Genomic DNA, 18909 nt, shown 5'->3' on the forward strand with positions numbered 1-18909 from the left:
TATAGTTACTAATAATGATGATAATAATAGTAATTGTTGTTGTTGTTGTTGTTGTTTGTTGTTGTTTGTTGTTATCTTAATTGGATATCGAAATTTTTGGTGGTGTTGGTGGTCTTGGTTTTAATGAGACATTGGTGCTTGAAGGAGTTGCAATGGAGGCAGATGCCGATGCAGTCGATAGACTAAGTGAAAGAGGCAATGGTGTGAGTGCTACACGCTTGTTGTATCCATGTTTGATGAGTGGCGAATCTACAATGTCCGAGGGATAGTTGAATTGACTGCTACTGCTGGTGGTAGATGATGACTTTACAATACGTTTGGCACCTGGTGATAGTGGTGGTTTAGAAAGTGTTGTATTTGATTGTGTTGTCGGTTGTTGTTGGTGTTGTACTAGTGGATGTTGTCTTGGTGGTGTTGGTGGTCTTGCTTTCAGCGCAATAGAAGTTGTAGTATTATTCAAGCTAGAACTGCTTGTGCTTGTGCTTGTTGTTGATGTTGTTGTCTCTTTGAATTTCGGTGGTTTACTACTGCTTACAACCTTCTTTTCTTCAATGTTGGTTTTAGCGTGACTCGCTGATGACGAAGAAGATGAACTCGAGTTTGAAGATAGCCTTCTCTTGATATTGGTAAGTGTTAGACCCAACGATGGTTTGGAGTGTGGTGATGTTTGTGGTTTACTACTAGATGTCTGTGATTTCATGATTGGCGATGTAATATTTGGTGTATTGGTAGGTGGTGATTCCTTCTTGGCAAGATGACTAAGTGTAGGTCGATAGAGTGATGAGGACGACGACGACGACGATGTTGTAGTAGTTGTTGTTCTTACTGTGCTGCTGTTGCTGTTACTGCTACTGTTGTTAGTTGTTGATTTAGAGTTAGAGTTGGAAGAAATCGATGGAGAACTAGTGGATTTCGATATGATGCTGGTGGATGTGATGCTTGGTGTTGTTGGTGTTGATGGTTTCGGTGGTATTGGTACAATGGGACTGATGTGTGCGAGTGTAATCGGTGATTTGTTCGATAGATTGTTTGATTGATTCGATACTTCGTTGAGTGGTGTATTTACTAGTTGCTGTTGCTTCTTTAGAAGACTGCTACTGCTGCTGCTGTTGGTTGGTGTCTTATGCATTGATTTCGTTGGTATCTTTGAGGGTGTGAGTGCAAGCAGCGATGACGGTGTCGATGGTTTTCTGACGGTTGTTGAACTGGCAGCGGTAGTTGGAATGACACGCTTTATTGGCTGTTGCTTCTGACCGTTGATCCATCCTCTCGGTGCAATCAACGACGAGGAGTGTTTGAGTTGTGAGGTTGTTGGTGGTTGAAGAATCTGCTTGGAAGGTGATAATACCACCGATGTTGTTGATGTTGTTGTTGTTGTTGTTGATGTTGATGTTGATGCGTGTTGAATGTTGAGTTTCGACGATGATAACGATGCAGAAACAGATGGCAAGTCAATGGCATCGAGCATCTTGATGGGAGAAGGTGGCTTGGCAATCTCTAGAGATGGCTCTTCACAATTGATTTCATGAACCACCAGTTCACTGATGATCTGTTTCCACTTTTCAAAACATCGCTCCATCTTGGTTTGCAGTGCTTTCATATTGGCCGGACAGTAGTGAGCGTGGATGTCGAGACCGGTCTCCAAGAGATTTCGTTGCTGCAGTAGAATACTCTTGAGACTGTGGAGCAGCTGAAGATGTCCGCTGTTCTCCTGGATGTACGACAAACTGAAGAATACACGATACATATTGACACCTCCAGACACAGCGGCATCGACTACACCATCCAACGCCATGGTGAGCAGATTTGACCATTCTTTCGTTTGCTTCGTTGTGGCAAATATCGATTCCAACTGTTTGTTCTTCTTCTCCAGTGTCTCAATTGCAGTCTCCAATGGATTCTTTTGAATTTCAATGATGGACTTGACCTCGGTGCAACGAATCAGCCCTGGGAATGTCGATTTCGCAACGATATAGGTATGACAAGTCCAGAGATCGAGGAACTCATTGTCACTTCGCGGTTGCTGCTGTTGGCTCTGCTTCTTGAATGGCATCGAGTAGAAAAAGAGTTTGGCATTGTTGTTGATAAACGATTGTTCGTTCTTATAGTTGGATCGACGCATGTGTGCTGACTCTTGGCTGTTCAGGTTGTAGGTCAGAGATAGCGAAGCACCTGCAGCACTTCCAACAATGTGTTTTGGCATCGATATCGGTTTGCATGGACGAATATGAATATATTGTCCAGTGCCAAATTCGTTCTTCTCTGTCTTTGGAACGACTTCGGCACCTGGATATCTATTCTTTAGTCGACCAACAAAATATCCAAGTTTCTCCAGTTCTTTGCCGCGGAAAATAAACTTTTTGCCATCGACCGACTTTGGGAAACCTTTGCCTCTAAACTCAACAAAGAAATACTCCTCAAAGAATCTACCGTCTTTACCCTCTATTGATTGATAACAAGTATGTTCTGATTTCTAAATAAATAAAATGAATTATAAAAAGTGGTTAGTAAATTTCAAATATATAAATTTGAGCTTGGCATATTTTTGGAAAACACTTTTCTCCAATACATAAACACAATACATACAGAGAGTAAAACCATCTTTTTAATTAGCAGCTGCTTATCGGTTTGTCTTGATAGATCCTTGTTGTATTTCTTTCTGAGTTTTCTAATGATGATAAGTGCTCTCTCCCAGTACTTTCCCTCAACGAATAACTCCAGTGCATTGTTTAGCAGTCTTTCCTTACGATCAGAGTGTGACTCACTTGGATATCCATATTCTTCGTTGAATGTGGCATCTGCATTCCAACTAATTAACTGACTATGATTCAATAAACATATTGCTGCTTCAATCTTATTTCCAAATATAATATGAATATTCTTTAATTCCTCCAACTTTAATATATATTCCGATAAACATTCTGTATGTTTTAAATATGTCTATAAATAATATTATTCCGTTAATATAAATATCAATATTCTATTAAAGATAACAACATACCAAAACTCTATTTAATAAAATTGTAATATCATGTTCATATTCCGGTGTAACTGGGAATAGAACTAATAATCTCTCTATTTCACTATATGAACTATCCATAAAATCTATAATAATATTGTTATTATTGTTAATAAAAATAGAAATAAAAATGGTAATATTAATATATATTTACAATGTTGAATATATAATTCTTTCCATGATTCATTGGCATTTTGGAATTTTTCAAGGGTTGTCAGTGGTCTTTGGAAATTCTCTTGGAATTTGGTGATCCAGAGTGAATTTTGTTCGGAGACTATTTGCCACCATTTACATGTCATACCGACTACACATATCTCTTGTGGTGTGAAGAATTGGAATATCGCCAACAATAGTTCGGCTGGTAGATGTGAAAGACCACCTTGGGCAAGAAGATTCTGTGCATCTGTATAGGCGTAGAAGAATGCTTGTCCGCTGGTTTGTGCGGTGTTCACTGGCGACAGTGTCTCGGGTGTGGCGACGTTCGATGGCGGTGGTGTCAGGAGGAGTTGCGCCTGCTCCGGTGAGTTGGTGGTAGAGTAGACACGCGACGCCAGAGAAGCGCAAGTCTTACGACGTCTTGGCGGTGAGAACACTTTGTTGGTGTTGACATTCATGACGTCCTGAAGTTCTGTGGGGAGCAGTGAAGTGGAGCAACGTTTCGAGGGCGTAGGATACACTGCGTACTGACTGGAGTATAGCTCGGTTGGGGTGGAAGGTGTTGTTTGGGTGGGTGGTGTTAGTGGCGATTGGTAGTGGTGTTGGTTGGGTGTGATGCATCTGGTTGGAGAGGCAGTCGGTGTGAGCATGCCATTGTTGTTGATGGTGAGTGAACCGATGTCCAAATTTATGAGGTGTTGACTTCGCTTCAGAGAGTAGTCGTCCATTGAACTCGGACGAGAAACACGTCCTGATAACTGTTGCTGTGGATTGCTATTAATACATTGTTGGAGTTGCGTTGATATTTGTCTGCTGGGAGAGGAATTCGGTGAGCCGGAAATAGTGGAAGATCTGGGGCGAGTGAATGGACTGAGGAATTGACGTGAATAAAATGCAATATCACTAATTGTGCTTGATGTTTCATCAGCTGTTTTATTATCTGTATTTCTGTTGTTATTATTATTATTATTTGAAACAATCTCAGAATCGTCATCCACAATCGTTGGTAGAGGTTTTCCAATACTAAATTTATATGATTGATAATTGGTTGACAAAGAGGATGATGTTGTTGAATCATCAACTTTAATTGTTGGATCTTCTATATTTAACATGATTTACTGTTGTTTTTTTTTACAAATAAATAATAAAATTTGGAAGGAAAATTAAAAAATATATGGAAAAGTTGATTAATCAAACATTGAAGTACTGATCTGCGATATTATTAATAAATATTATTCTATTTTAAACTATTATTACTTTTGCTATTACTATTATTTTCTAAATTTTAAAAGTTTGATAATATTTAATGTAATTTCCTATTGTTGTTTTTTATTGTATCTTTGAATTTGGAATATAACTAACGACTGTATCTATAAAATAGAAAAGAAGAAGTAATAGATATTGAATTTGAGGTGAAATATTTTGAGTTGAATGAAATTGGAATAGCTACTACTATTCTTTCGTTAGGAAGTGTGAGATTTATATTAAATAAACATAAAGTAAAAGAGGGGGGTTTGTTTTGGACGTTGTGGTGGGTGGCTCTACTTTAACAAAACACCAAAAGAGAGAGAAATATTAATATTAATATTAAATTGGCAAGTAAAAGAAAGAAAGAGAGAGGAAATGCAATAATTATTAATAATTATCAATAATAGTAGTAATAGTAACAACAAAAAAATATTTAGAAATTAATAATAATAACTAAATTAATTGGTACTTCTACTCCTATATCTATAATTAATTTGATGGTAATTAATGATTGATTTTTATTATTCTGTTGTGTTGTGTTGTGTTGTTGTGTGTTGTTTTTGTTAAAACGCTTTGGTAAACAACTAATAAACAAAACTAAACTAAAATAAACTAAAATAAACTAAACTAAAATAAACTATGCGGTGTGTGTAGTGATGTATTTAGATTAAAACTATTAATTATTCTATTGTGTTTTGGGCAGCAAAAGTTCAGATGATGATGAAACTATTTGTCTTTCTGTGGTCACTCACTTATTTGTGTTGATTTGTGTTTACTAACTAATTGTGTTAATTTATTTGATTTGTGTTTAAATTTTAATTTTTTGTGATACTATATAAATAAGAGTAAGTTGATATACTACTATATAAATTGATTGATTGATTTGACAATCAAATTTTTTTATCTGGTAGAATAAACTAACAAAAAAAAAAAAAAAGAACAACAATTAATAACTTCTATTCAACTTTGTTTTATGATAATCAAATGTGTCAGGTGTTTTGATCATCAGAACTTGTAACAGTTAATTTTTCTTGATCCAAACATTTGAATTTAGTGTGAGAATTGGCGCCAGTTTTTCACGCGAAAAAAGTTAATTTGAATTTTAAATTGAAAATGGAAAGATTATTATCATATTGATTGGAATGGATTATAATTATTAATATTATAATTAAAATAGTATTATAATTGTAATTGTGTATTAATTTAATATTTGTTGTTTATTTAAATATTTTTTTAAACTACTTTTTTATTTATTTATTTTATTGAGCTGTTCCATTTTGTTTGGTTTCAGTAGTGGTTGTTTCGAGTGCTCCGGCTGGCTCGGTGGTTGGTGTTGCCACTTTAACCTCTGGCTCTTTGAAGCATTTGGCAGTTGGGAATCGTTGGTGGCAGATCTCTCTATAACGCTTGGCATCTTCATCACCGAATACTAAGGCAATTTGATTCAGGTTGTCCTGACAGTTCTTCCAGGTGGCAGCACCGCTGAGATCCATGATCTTGGCAAGTGCTTGGTTCTTGTCACCGGTGATCGCAAAGAGAGCTTCACCAACGACGAATCTATGTGCAACGGAATCGCTGTGAGCACCGGCATACTTCTCATTGTACTGAGCGAGAGTGACATCAGCACCACCCAACAATTGTTCACGTTGATCGGCGATCGATTGTTTGTCTGTGTCCTTTATCTCCTTGTCTGCCTCGACAGCAGCAAAGAGAGCAACCAAATAACGGTGATACAATGGATTCTCTGGGCATTCTTTCTTTAATTTTAATAATGATACCAAAGCAAGTTGATATTTTTCTGAAAATAATAATAAATAAATGTTAGAGAGATCTGAGTATTATTATGATTAAAAAAGTAAATGATAAAATATACATACTGCTGGCAATATATACTTGACAAGCAACTTCATGAACTGGAATTGAATCTGGATTATATTTGAGAAGATTATCTAAAAACTTGTTGGCTGGCACGAATACATCTGAAACGCATGCCAATCTGTCACCATGAGGATCATCGTCGAATTCAATAATGTTTCCTTCTGAATCATAGGTTGGTGAATCCTTGTGTTGTTGTACTAATTTTTCTCTCTTTTGCTTCTCTTCGTCACTCTCTGGTTTTGGAGTCCATGGTTTCTTTAATAATATCATATAAATCTGGAAGAGAGAGAGAATAATAATATTATATTCAATTAATAAATCATCAACTTGTTGTTATTGTTATCTGTTATTTACCTTAATAATTAAAATAGCGGCATCATGATATGGTTTGTTCTTATAGATATTGTCTTCCCATCTCAAGAATTGAATATAGGATCTCAAAGTCAATTTCTTTTGAATATGATTGTGGAAATCGAATTGGTCATCTATGAATTCATTGAAATGCTACAAGATACAAGCAAGTAACAAATATTATTATTAATATATATATACAAATCTAGATTTTGAATGAAATCAATCATCTACATGTTTAAATAATACTTACTTTTTCAACATAATACAACATCTTTAGTGCTTGTCCATATTCAGCTTGTCTCATATATGATAGACCGGCTTCCTTTTCGTACCATTGGCATTGGAAGTCGGTGATGTTCTTGAGGAAGTTCTCGTTCTTGTCGATGATGTACGAGAAGATCTTTTGCGATGACTCGATGTCGTCGTTTCTCAGTGCGTACAGTGTGGACTTGGTGTTGAGGTAACGGTCGGCCATGTCCATCTTTCTGGCGTATTCGTAGCACTCTGCAGCGGCATCCAAGTTACCCTGGTGCTTGAGCAGCTTCGCTTTGGTAGTGTAGAGATCTACCGATGTAGGAGTATGCTTGATCGCTTCGTCCAAGTAGTGGAAGGCGCGCTCTGCATTGCCAACACGATCGTAGTGATAGGTCAAGAAGTAGAGTGTCCAGAGGAATGTGGAGGGTGGTTCCTTGGTGACAGCGGCTGCGGCATCAGCAGCGACACTGCTCTCAACTACAAGAGTCTGGTTGTCGACCAACGATTGATAGTTGTCGAGGAACAGCTTCTCAATGACCTTGACCTTGTCGGCGTTGCCATAGAGTGACTTGAGATTGTTGAAAAGCGATGGAATACCCTTGGTGAGGAAATGCTTTGCAAACTTTATCAAACGATCGCGGAACAGCGAGGAGTTGGCATCCAAGAATTTCAATGGTATCTTCTGGGCCATCATACTCTTTGGGTACTCCTTGATCAACGAATCGTAGAGTTCAATCATCACCTTGGTCTGTGCCTCACTCAGGCCGTCCAACGATTGAATCTGTTTGGCTTCCCAGAGTTTCTGATGATATAGATAGTTCTCAGAGTTGGCTTTGAGCAGCTCCTTAAAGATCTTCTCTGCCTCGCCAAACTGTTTCTTCTTTAGCAGCAATTCACCAATCTTTTGTTTAACCTATTCGAATAGTTCAGTAGTAGTTTGTTGTTGATTATTGATCAAGACTATAGTGTTAACATTTTTGTTGTTGATTGATTCGCACTATTTTTTTTTGTTTGTTTTAGTGATCACTACTTACATAGAGTTTATCCAACAATTGTTTTTCATTGTCTTTCAAGATTGATAGTGCTTGATCGTATTCACCCATCTCCTCGAGAATCATACATTTGTAGAGTTGCAACTCTGTGAATTTCAATCCTACATTCTCCTTTTGGTCCAAAACATCGAAAAAGTCTGTCAAAATACTGCAAGCTTTTGTGAGATTACCCAATAAATGATTGGTAAGAATCAATCCAATCCAATTTCCTTTGTTTGTTGGTTGTAAATGGAGTAATGTTGTATATGTATCCTAAATAGATAGATAGATAGATAGGTTTAGTATGTATTTAACTTTTCTAGATTTCTAGATCTATTTGTTTTGTTTTGTTTTGTTTTACCTTTAAACCAATATGATCTCTTTGGTAGATTTGAACTAGTGATAGATCTTTGAGAATCTGTACAGACTCCTTGTTGTGTTTACTGGCGTTTCTGAAACACTTCAATGCCTCTGCATAGTTTTTGTCTTGACGATGGAGGAATCCGAGAGTGTGCCAAGCGGTGAAACTCGAGAGATTGGCACGCAGAATGCTCTTGGCGAGATCGTGTGCCTCCTCCTTCTTGTTGAGCTTGTAGATGATCAGCGTCTTGAAACACTGACAATCGATGTTGTTCGGGTGCAACTTGAGAAAGTCGTTGGCCTCCTTCAACGCCTTCTTATATTTCTTCTCGTCGTACAACTTTGATACGCTTGTCAGTGCATTGCGATCCTTCTTTGACAACTCATCGACTGTAGTAGTGCTGTTGTTGCTACCATTGGTAGTTGAAGAAGAAGCAGCAGTAGTAGCAGCAGTAGCAGCAGTAGTAGCAGCGTTGTTTTTTGTCTTTTTTGGTGGTGCCATTTATAAATTATAAACAATATCTGTCTGTATCTATCAAATATATATTTATAAATGGGTGTGTGTGTGTGTGTGTGTGTGTTATACTACTTGAACTGACTAAACTAAATTGAAAGTTGTAACAAACAAAAAAAAATAAAATTACTTTTAATTCAAGTTTGATTGACTGTTACTGATTGAATTTTTTAAAAAAAAAAAAAATCTTTTTTTCTAAAATTTAATTTTTTCAGTAATTGATAAATTTGTTTTATTTGTTTGTTGTTTAGCTGATATTTAGTGTTTGTTTGTCTTGTCCTTATTAAGACTTTAATTACTTTCGCTTATTTTTAAAAGGAAATAATGATCAAACAAAAAAAATAAAATAAAAAAAATCATTTTAAAAAAAAAAACTATTGAAAAACTTTTTTTCATTTTTGAACTTCCAACTTTCGCATTAATCATCTCCTTTTAACATATTTTAAAATTATTAATCATATGATTAATGATCAATTATCTTTTTGGTTTTATTCACTGAATGAAATTGTCTTAAAACGAGTCAGTAATTCTACTTTACCAACTAATGTTGAGTGATAACTGCAGTGTACATGTTTTTCTAGAGATGGAATAACGATTGGTCACAGTGTGAGACAAGAAAATTTTATCAAAATTCAAATAATAATCAATTTCATTCATACAAATAAATAGAATTAATAATTTGTTTTTTTTTTTTTTTTGTTTCGTTAAATAATAATAATAACAAGTTAATATTTTATATGAAATTTCTTTGGAGTTGAATCTTTGGTGAGTTTGGAAATCTGTTTGAGATATTTCCTTTCGAATTGGATCGCTTTGAGACTGGTACGGATCGATGTCTTTTTGAAGCTTTGAAGATAGAGTCCGTCCAAAGTTTTGACACGTGACAACGCTACGTATCCTTGTCCGTTGGCAAAAGTCTTCTCCAATTTACACTCCACCTTGTCGAGTGTCATACCTTGTGCGCGATGTATGGTGAGTGCCCACGCCAGCTTCAGTGGAATCTGCATACGAGTTGCACGCTTCTCACTCCAGATATTCCAATCGGCCGGTTTAATAGTCACTTTGGTGCCGTCGTTGAATAACACCACTGGCAGCATCTCGTTCTCCTCCGAGTAGGCAGTCGCTTTTCTCGTTTTGACGCGAACAAAATCCGTTACTACGCCACGCGATCCATTGACAAGTTTCGTTCCCTTTAGTTTTCGCAGGAGCACTACTTGCGCGCCCACCTTCAGAGTGAGTCGCTGTGGCGCCGGACAATCGCGTTCCAACACCTCGATCAACTCGTCGGAACCACTATCGATAGCATTGAAAGTAACCGAGTCACCTGGCAACTCTGCCAGTGCTTTGCTATTTTCATCGTCGACCTCCTGGTTGATCGTATACAACTTGGTTGGCAACACGCCATTGGAAATGTCGAGTGGCCGATTACACGACTCCAACATCTCTATCGAATCGTCTTTCACCACACCTTTTCTCAATTGATTTAAAATATTTACAAAACTCTCTTCTTTCTGTCGCATCACAGTGGTCAACTCCAAACAATCATTGATACAACGACTCCACGCTTCCGATTCGAAAACATACTTTCCAACGACCGGCGGTAACTGAAAGAAATCTCCACACAACACCAATTGTAATCCTCCAAACTAATATAGATATAAAATATTAATGATTGTTGTTTATACTATAGAAAAACAACAAAAGTTATTATTATTATTATTACTTACGGGTTCATCATTGAATCTTATTACTTTGGCAATGGCATCTAGTTTTTCGAAAAGCTCAGCGTTAATCATCGATATTTCATCGATGACCAGCACTTTGGCGTCGGTCCATCGCTTGGTGTACAGTTTCGATTTGAGAATGTTTATGGTGAGTTGGTCTATGGTTCCATGTCCCATTTTGATACCGGCAAACGAGTGTAGAGTGACACCACCAATGTTTACAGCAGCAATACCGGTGGCAGCGGTTACATACACTTGATTCTCGTGTTTCTGTCGCAGACGATGCACAATGTGTTTGAGAACAAACGATTTACCTGTACCGGCACTACCAGTGAAGAATACATTCTTCTTGCCTTCGACAATCAAATTAACGATACTCTCTTGCTCCGCTGTAAGTTTCTCCGATAGATCATAATCAATCTCTTCATCTTTTTGTTGTTTTCTTGATCTTTTCTTTTTAGTTGTTGTGGTTGTGGTGGTTGTTGTTGTAGTAGTTGATTCTAATGATTCGTTTTTCAAATTTCCATTTTCAGACATTTCACTAATGTTGTTGTTGTTGTTGTTATTTACAGTTGAAATTGGGTTTGTTGTTGATGTTGATGCTGATGATGATGACGACGACGAAGTAACTGAACTACTAAAAATAGATTGTATAATTGCATTTTTCATTCCATCTTTCATTAGATCATTGATGTTTTCTTTGTTTGATTGTAAAGGTGGTTGTTGTTGTTTTTTATTTATCATATCATTTTGTGCTAACATGTCAAAAGTAGAAAGATTCTGTTGTTGTTGTTGTTGTTTTTGTTGTTGTTGTTGTTTTCTTTGAAATTGTATTTGTTTGGGAATAGCTAATTGTTGTTGTTGTTGTTCTTGCTCCAATTGTATTTGTTTCAAAATAGTGTTGACCGATCTTGGTTTCTTTACTTTAATGATCTTTGGTAATGTAACCGATAGATTTAAATTTTTATTATTAAAGTTTGATTTACTGTTATTATAACTACTACTATTATAATTATTATAAAAATTATTACTATTACTATCAGTTGTAGTAGTTACAGTACTTATAGATACATAAGATTGAAAATCATCATTACCACTACCACCACTATCATCATCATTATTACTACTGTCAGAAGAGTAGTTGTTTCTATGAGATTGTGGACTATAACTATGACGATGAATGCTGGTTATTAGCGATGATCTAATTGGATGATGACCATAACAATAATATGATCTTGTAATATTATTAAATCTATTGATATTTAACATGATCCTCCTTTAAATAAACGAAATAAAACAAACAACAAACAATCAATTTAACAACTATCAACAATTTTTCATGACCAACAATGGAAAGAAAAGAAACCATTTTTAGATTTTTTTTTTTTATTGTTTTTTCTCATTTTTTTGTGATTTACTTAACCGCAATTACTGCGATTTTTTATATTTCTTTATATTATTTACTTTATATTCTAATATTAATCAAGAATTATAATATAATTGAATAATACAACCCTATTTTGTTTAGTTGTATCAGATATTCTGAAATTTAATAATGTAACATTTTTCAACAATTGAAAATTCAAATTTTTGTAGTGATCACTGAACTCGCTTATTATGAAAATAATTGCTAACTTGTGATTAATCACACCAAAATGTCAGATACAACTAAACAAAGATTGAAAAAAGATAATAATACTACAACTCTTGAAAATAAAAAGAAAGATGATAAAAGTATAAATAAAAATAAAATATAAAAGACGAAGATAAAGATGTAAAGATAAAGATCATGATTTAAAAGATAGTAATAATAATAGTGGAAGTAATAGTTCAGAACTTTTATTGTTACCTTGTTATACTTGTTTCTTTGTGAATCTTATTGGTGGAATAGCATGGGCAATCTTCTTGCCTGCAGAAGATCTTATTACGCTGAAGGCAATTGGTGTAGCAGTTCTACAGAGTGTCATCTATCTGCTGGCAACCATTATCATTGCGATTCCCGATATGTTGAAACGACCGTTCTACCTGCGATCGAAAAACAGAAAGATAAAAGAACACGATGTACTCCTACTAGATTACTTTATATTTGGCATACCATCGAGCGTCGCTTCATTCTTGGTTGGATCTTCAATCATTCATTTTGCCTCATTACTTTACCGTTATTTTAATGTCTATTTACCAAACATCATATAACATAACATAACATAAGAACAGAAAATTGTTAAACAAACGCAACACCAACAACAGAAATAAAAAATAATTATTAAATCTATTATAATTTGATTCAAATAAATAAATAAATAATATTTTCTAATTATTATATCTTATAATTTATTGAAAGTTTTAAATCTGTGATATCATGATCATGTGTTTAAAATAAAAAGATCGAGTGATTGATTGACTGATTGATTGTTTACTTATTACTTAGTGAAAATGTGTGTGTTTATTTTTTTTTATCTGATTGATTGATCGATCATCGCCTATTTTATATAAAAGAGAGTGTTTGTACAATGTAATTTGAACAATCACAATCAGGTAATATTTATCGATTGATAGATAAACATATTAATATCTTATCGTATGACAATACAAGATTGCTTAAACAAACAATTTAATCTTGAAAAACAAAAAAAAAAAAAACGAGATCTTTTTTTTTTTTTTTACCTTTAATTGCTCTATAGCTACAGATATAAATATAGACACATCTTAATAATAACAGTATTCTTTATCATAACAATATTAGATTGTAATAAATAAGATTGTTAAGAAAAAAGATATGAATAATAAATATATATTTGCGAGTGCCATTTCATTGCTTTTTATAGTAGGAGTGATATCTTTTGTGGAATCACAGAATCAAGATGGTGTGTCACTCGATATCCACTTGCAATTGGATGCAAACACCTATCAGCTAGTGATGGGTTACAATAAAGAGATCAGAGAGATGGCACCGAACGATCAAATCGACCTAGGAGTTACATCACTACCGCACATCACTCTCTATCTAACGCAATTCCTTGAAACTGAGATTGGTTCCATTGTAAACGAGTATGTTATCACCTTTGTTGATGTTGTTATTATTACTATTTATTATAAATATATATACTAATAACAACTCTTTGAAAAAAACAAAACAAAACAGTATCAATGCTATTTTCGAACAAATTCAACAAAAGGCACTCAATTGTAAGATCAATTGTATCGAGACTGTCGTTATTGGACAATATGGAATGTGGAATGTCGAGGTCAATCCATGTCTTCAATATATCTCTGATCTCATTGTAAATACAACTTGTAAATATATCGTACCGAATCAACCCATTCCATGTAAGTTATTAGTTAGTTAGTTAAATAAGTTTAGAATAGTAAATAAGGTTATATTAATTACATTATCATTGTTGTTGAATATTATATATATATATATATATATAATAGCATGGGTATATGAGTTACCAGAACCAGTTAGAACAGAAAAGATAGATATGATTACAAAATATGGTTCACCAAATGTATTCTCACAATTTCAACCACAGTAAGTATATATATACATAATACAATGAAAAACAATAATATACTGACGTATTATAATTATTATTTAGTATTACATTGGCATGGGATGATATTGATAATCTTAATCAGACATTTGCAACATTAAACATTCCACCAACAGCTTTCATTTCACCAAGTATGGGAATAGGTGATGTCGGTGATTACGGCACAGTATTAAACAATCGTTATGCTTTATTTAACTTTACAACAATCTAAAGACTACATTTATGACCAACCAAATACGTTTTAATACAATAAGATATCCGAACAAAAAACGAAACAACGAATAAACTTTTATAATTATTATTATTATTATTTGTGTATATAATTATATATATTATCTTTACTTTTTTTATTTTGATAAAAAACGTACAAACTAATAAAAACATTTATAAATATAAAGATTCTTTCTTTTTTATTATTAATTTTATAAATATAGTATTTAAATCTAATAATTTTAACCATATTTATATAAAATAAATAAAATATATATATGTAAAATATAATATTCTATATATAAATATCTATTATAATAATATTTTTTGATAAGTCATTTTGGTTTGGTTTGGTTGGGTTGTGGTATGAAAGTGAGCTATCTAGCAATTATCTCAAAAGACGTTTAGTACTATTGGCATATAGGGAATATTGCATAAATGAATTGAATTTCATTCTCCAAAAAAAGGAGTAGAGTAGATAGATAATCAAATGGATAATGAGGATCTTCGTTTTTGTTATTCAACTGTTCAACTGACCTCCTCTTGACACTTTGATGATTGGTATTGTCAATAAAAAATCCAAAAACCAAAAAAAAAAATAACATGATATTAAGTGTGTGTTTAATTTGTAAAAGTATAAAGAGGGGTGTGGAAACATGTTTGTTCAAATTTCGATATTTACAATATAACTTACTCAATTTCTCACAGTAAGATAAAAAACCTATAAATATCAAAATCAAATCTAAATTTATTTAAATCGTAAAAATTTAATAGATATAATTTATTCATCATTTTTATTAAATTTAAATTAAATTTTAATTAAATTAAAGAAAAGAATAGAAATCAATCTATAAATAGTTATCAAATTTATTAAATTAAAATTAAAATTAAATTAAAAATGAAATTACATTTTCTATTTTTAATATTTTGTTTTTTAATTTATTTAGATTATAATCATGTATTGGTATGTTTTTTCAAATAAATATTGAAGAAATAATTAATTAACAATTTTGCTATTAGGGTAGTTTTATTATGACTAGAACGGGTGGTTTAAATGGAGACTATAAAAGTATAGAAATCGATGTGGATACTGGATTCTTTTTTAATCAAGCCAATAAAAAAGGAAAATTGACTCCTGAAGATGTCAGAAAATTGGATGAAATCATTGACTCTGATCAATTTAAATCATTGGATCCTAAATATACAAATCCAAACCCATTATCAACACCTAATTCCTACAGATACACTGTTTCATATTCTGAAAAGAGAATTGGTTCAACTTTTGATGTTTCAACTAAATACCCAGATTTTCTGGATCAATTGATTTCAATTTTTGAAAAATATGCAATCTAATAATACATTTTCAACTTCCATATCCCTATATAAATAATTATAAAACCTGTATAGATCTAAACTATATAGATAATATTTTTAGATTAATACAAAAATTAAATTAAAATAAACAAAGTATTAAATTTGTTTTAAATTTTTTTTTATATATTTTATTATTTAATTATTGAATACAATTTGAGTGGATGGATTTGGGTTGATTTTGTTTGTATGTTTTACTTTTTCTTTTTTTAGTTGGTCTTGTCAATTGACATGTCCAATGGGATGTTTTGATTGAGTGGAGTTTGAGATTCACGGAGATGTGGTGGGAGAGCTTTGCTTGGCTTTTCGGATAGCTCCAATTCGGTCTCGTTCTCGTCCTTTGGTTCTTCAAACTCGTAGATCGATGGATCGACTGGTTTGTATCTCCAGGCGATAACCATGAAAACAACAGTGAATACAGCCATGATACATGAGAATACCAAGTACTCCTTCCATTGTGGGGTGATGCTGACACCATCGACAACAACGACTACAATAACATTTCCGAGGGAGACAGATAACAAGTAGAATGACATGATAATCGACTTCATGGTTGCTGGTGCCTGTGAGTAGGCAAACTCCAAACTGGTGATGGAGATGAGAATTTCAGCGCAGGTGAGCAAGACGTATTGTGGCAGTTGGAGGAAGACAGAGACGGTTCCAACTGGTTCCTTGTCGATTCTCATCTCGATGAACATAGCCAAGAGGAAAGCGGCAATCGACAACCACATACCGATGGTGATACGAAGCAATGGGTGGAAGTTGATGTTTCTCTTCTTGAGTGGACGATACAAGCAGTACTCAAACACTGGCACCAAAATCATAATGAGCAATGGGTTGATAGCTTGGATTTGATCGGCTTCCAACTTGACACTTCCGATGGAGAGATCCATAGTTTCGGCGGTTTGAGTCCATCTCGATGAGGTTTGGTCGTACAGACACCAGAAGAATGGCATTGGGACGAATACGAGAATAACCTTGAGGGCGGCACGCACTGAATCGACCAACTTTGGATCGTGTCTGATCTTTGCACGGTCCAACCAGTGAGAGTTGTAGTAACGGTCGTCGTAACCAGCACGTCTAGATCTGAATTTTTCGGCAATACCAGTTCCAACGATCCTGCAAGAGTCGAGCAAAATACTTCCGGTGGTTGGACGCTTGACGTATTTCTTGTAACCGAGGATAAAGACTAAAGTGGCAAATAGCAAGAGGATAGCGGGAACACCGAATGCCAACCAATATCCTACATACTTTCTGAGCAGCGGAGTCAAGATGGTCGAGAAGAAAGAACCAAAGTTGATGCACCAGTAAAAGATTTGGAAGACCAACTGGAGTAGTGTTTTCTGGTCGGGACCAAGCTGGTCACCACAGAAAGCAGATACCACCGGTTTAATACCTCCAGTACCGAGAGCAATCAACACGAGACCAGTAATGAGACCCCATGGTGAACGATTACCAGGTCCGTCACCTGTGACACCTGGCACTGCAGAGACAGAGAGGAAAATACCTCCAATACAATAAATAATACTGAAATATAAGATAGTTCTAAATTTACCTAATCTAGCATCGGCAAGATATGCTCCAAGTAATGGACTATATTTATTATTATTTCAAAATAATAAATAAAATATAAAGTAAAAAAATGGAAATGAAAAAAAAAAAAAAGGAGAGGGAAAAAATAATTGGTTAGTTGTTTGTTTGTTTTTGATTCAAAAATTAAGAAAGAAAGTAGTAACAACTTACAAAGCATATGCAGCAAAATTGAAAGTGTGAATTACAGTTACAGCGGTTGATTTATTGTAACCCATGAATTGGGTACAATACATAGAAAGAATCGACTTTAAACCATAGAATGAAAATACTAAAAAAAAAAAAATAGAAATCTAGTTAGTTATATTATTTTAAAAAAAGGCGAATAATCATTATAAAGTTTACCTTTCACAGATTTCATTACCCATAATATAGATCATAGAAGATGGCAGTTTCTTATTCTCTTTGGTAGCCTTGGTTGGGAATTGATCGTCCATTCCTTGGCCGCCATAGATTTCTTTTTCATATTCATGAGAGGAGAAAGTTTCTTTATCCATTGGTAACTCTGGAGTATTATCAAATTCACCCGCATGATGCTGGGTTTTATTGATATCTTCGATCGCCATTTTCAAATTGACAATTTAATTTAAATGAGAGAAATTTATCTATTTTTGGAATTTGTAAAGTGGATTTAACAAAATGAAAATTATAAATAAAAAATAATATATTAGTATATTTGTATAGATCATCCCTGAACAAATGACAAAAGTGGTAATATAAAAGCGGTGTTTAATTTTGGAAAGAGTTTTGGTGAGTGTTATTCTTTTTGATTTATAAAATCATCAACAAGTTCCTACATTAGTATACCAACAATTGTTTAAAATTGTTATTGTATATAAATGACATTCCTATTTCATTCTATCTGAATTTCATATGTAATACAAATACAATTGTAATGTTTTGAATATGAATATGTTTAACAAATTAAACACAAATTCTAAAATGTATTTTAGGATTGTTTGAAGTTATAGTATATATAAATGGTAAATATATATAATAATATGGAATGATGATAACCAATCATAAAAATGGTGGGTTTTTTTTTTAATGTTTTTTTATTAACAAATTATTAGCAAAAGATACCTACAATAATGTTACAGAATTATTTTTGAGTGGTGAAAATTTATATCAGTACAACATACAATGTGGTAAGTACCTAAAAGTGCGGACAGAATAATTATTTTTAAACAAAAAGAAAAATGATTGTATATACAATAAAAACCTATAAACAGTTAAATTAATAGGTTTAAAGAATATTTGGTGTAGAAATACAACGAAAATTAAAGTATATACAAAATTGTCTGAATTAATTTTATACAAAGAAATAAAGACAAATTATTATTATAACAAAGTTGGAAAGAGTTAAAATAATTTAAAGTGTTTCTAATTGTTGTTGAGTGTGTAATGTTATAAAATGTTGTTGTTGTGATGTTAAATAAAACTTTCAAATAAATCTTACCTATCCGATACTATAAATATTGTATTCGAGAAACGAAATAAAAAATAAAAAAAATAAGAAATTAAATAAATTAAATAACAAATTTGATATTTTTGTTGAAAAAACTAAAAAATTGGAATAATGCAATTGTTTATTAGTTATAATTGTACAATTCAATTTCACAAACTTAAAACTGCGTATTATTAG

At 33.4% G+C, this 18909-nt stretch overlaps 6 protein-coding genes across 6 annotated transcripts; 2 read left to right on the forward strand and 4 right to left on the reverse strand.

Moving 5' to 3' along the window:
- Positions 1 to 76: 76 nt before the first annotated feature.
- On the reverse strand, positions 77 to 4287 carry docC (DOCK family protein; the record flags this gene model as incomplete). Its single annotated transcript, XM_020577228.1, has 5 exons — positions 77 to 2473; positions 2587 to 2940; positions 3002 to 3105; positions 3174 to 3422; positions 3960 to 4287. The coding sequence occupies 5 exons, from the start codon at positions 4285 to 4287 to the stop codon at positions 77 to 79; spliced, it is 3432 nt and encodes a 1143-aa protein (XP_020432902.1).
- Positions 4288 to 5682: 1395 nt separating this feature from the next.
- On the reverse strand, positions 5683 to 8803 carry PPL_06370 (tetratricopeptide-like helical domain-containing protein; the record flags this gene model as incomplete). Its single annotated transcript, XM_020577229.1, has 6 exons — positions 5683 to 6221; positions 6301 to 6556; positions 6656 to 6805; positions 6906 to 7823; positions 7945 to 8214; positions 8303 to 8803. 6 exons carry the CDS (start codon positions 8801 to 8803, stop codon positions 5683 to 5685), a joined length of 2634 nt encoding a protein of 877 aa, XP_020432903.1.
- Positions 8804 to 9540: 737 nt separating this feature from the next.
- Positions 9541 to 11808, reverse strand: PPL_06371 (Pif1 helicase family protein; the record flags this gene model as incomplete). Its single annotated transcript, XM_020577230.1, has 3 exons — positions 9541 to 9804; positions 10400 to 10461; positions 10539 to 11808. The coding sequence occupies 3 exons, from the start codon at positions 11806 to 11808 to the stop codon at positions 9541 to 9543; spliced, it is 1596 nt and encodes a 531-aa protein (XP_020432904.1).
- Positions 11809 to 12194: 386 nt separating this feature from the next.
- On the forward strand, positions 12195 to 15257 carry PPL_06372 (uncharacterized protein; the record flags this gene model as incomplete). Its single annotated transcript, XM_020577231.1, has 8 exons — positions 12195 to 12273; positions 12341 to 12697; positions 13368 to 13587; positions 13682 to 13866; positions 13975 to 14071; positions 14139 to 14259; positions 14639 to 14772; positions 15251 to 15257. 8 exons carry the CDS (start codon positions 12195 to 12197, stop codon positions 15255 to 15257), a joined length of 1200 nt encoding a protein of 399 aa, XP_020432905.1.
- Positions 15258 to 15335: 78 nt separating this feature from the next.
- On the forward strand, positions 15336 to 15656 carry PPL_06373 (uncharacterized protein; the record flags this gene model as incomplete). Its single annotated transcript, XM_020577232.1, has 1 exon — positions 15336 to 15656. One exon carries the CDS (start codon positions 15336 to 15338, stop codon positions 15654 to 15656), a length of 321 nt encoding a protein of 106 aa, XP_020432906.1.
- Positions 15657 to 15883: 227 nt separating this feature from the next.
- PPL_06374 (POT family MFS transporter) lies at positions 15884 to 17830 on the reverse strand (the record flags this gene model as incomplete). The annotated part of the gene is made up of 3 exons (XM_020577233.1): positions 15884 to 17267; positions 17418 to 17535; positions 17629 to 17830. The coding sequence occupies 3 exons, from the start codon at positions 17828 to 17830 to the stop codon at positions 15884 to 15886; spliced, it is 1704 nt and encodes a 567-aa protein (XP_020432907.1).
- Between the last annotated feature and the right edge of the window lie 1079 nt (positions 17831 to 18909).

The sequence above is a fragment of the Heterostelium album genome (assembly GCF_000004825.1).
Source record: "Heterostelium album PN500 unplaced genomic scaffold PPL_contig15, whole genome shotgun sequence".
Taxonomy (NCBI): Eukaryota; Evosea; class Eumycetozoa; order Acytosteliales; family Acytosteliaceae; genus Heterostelium; species Heterostelium album.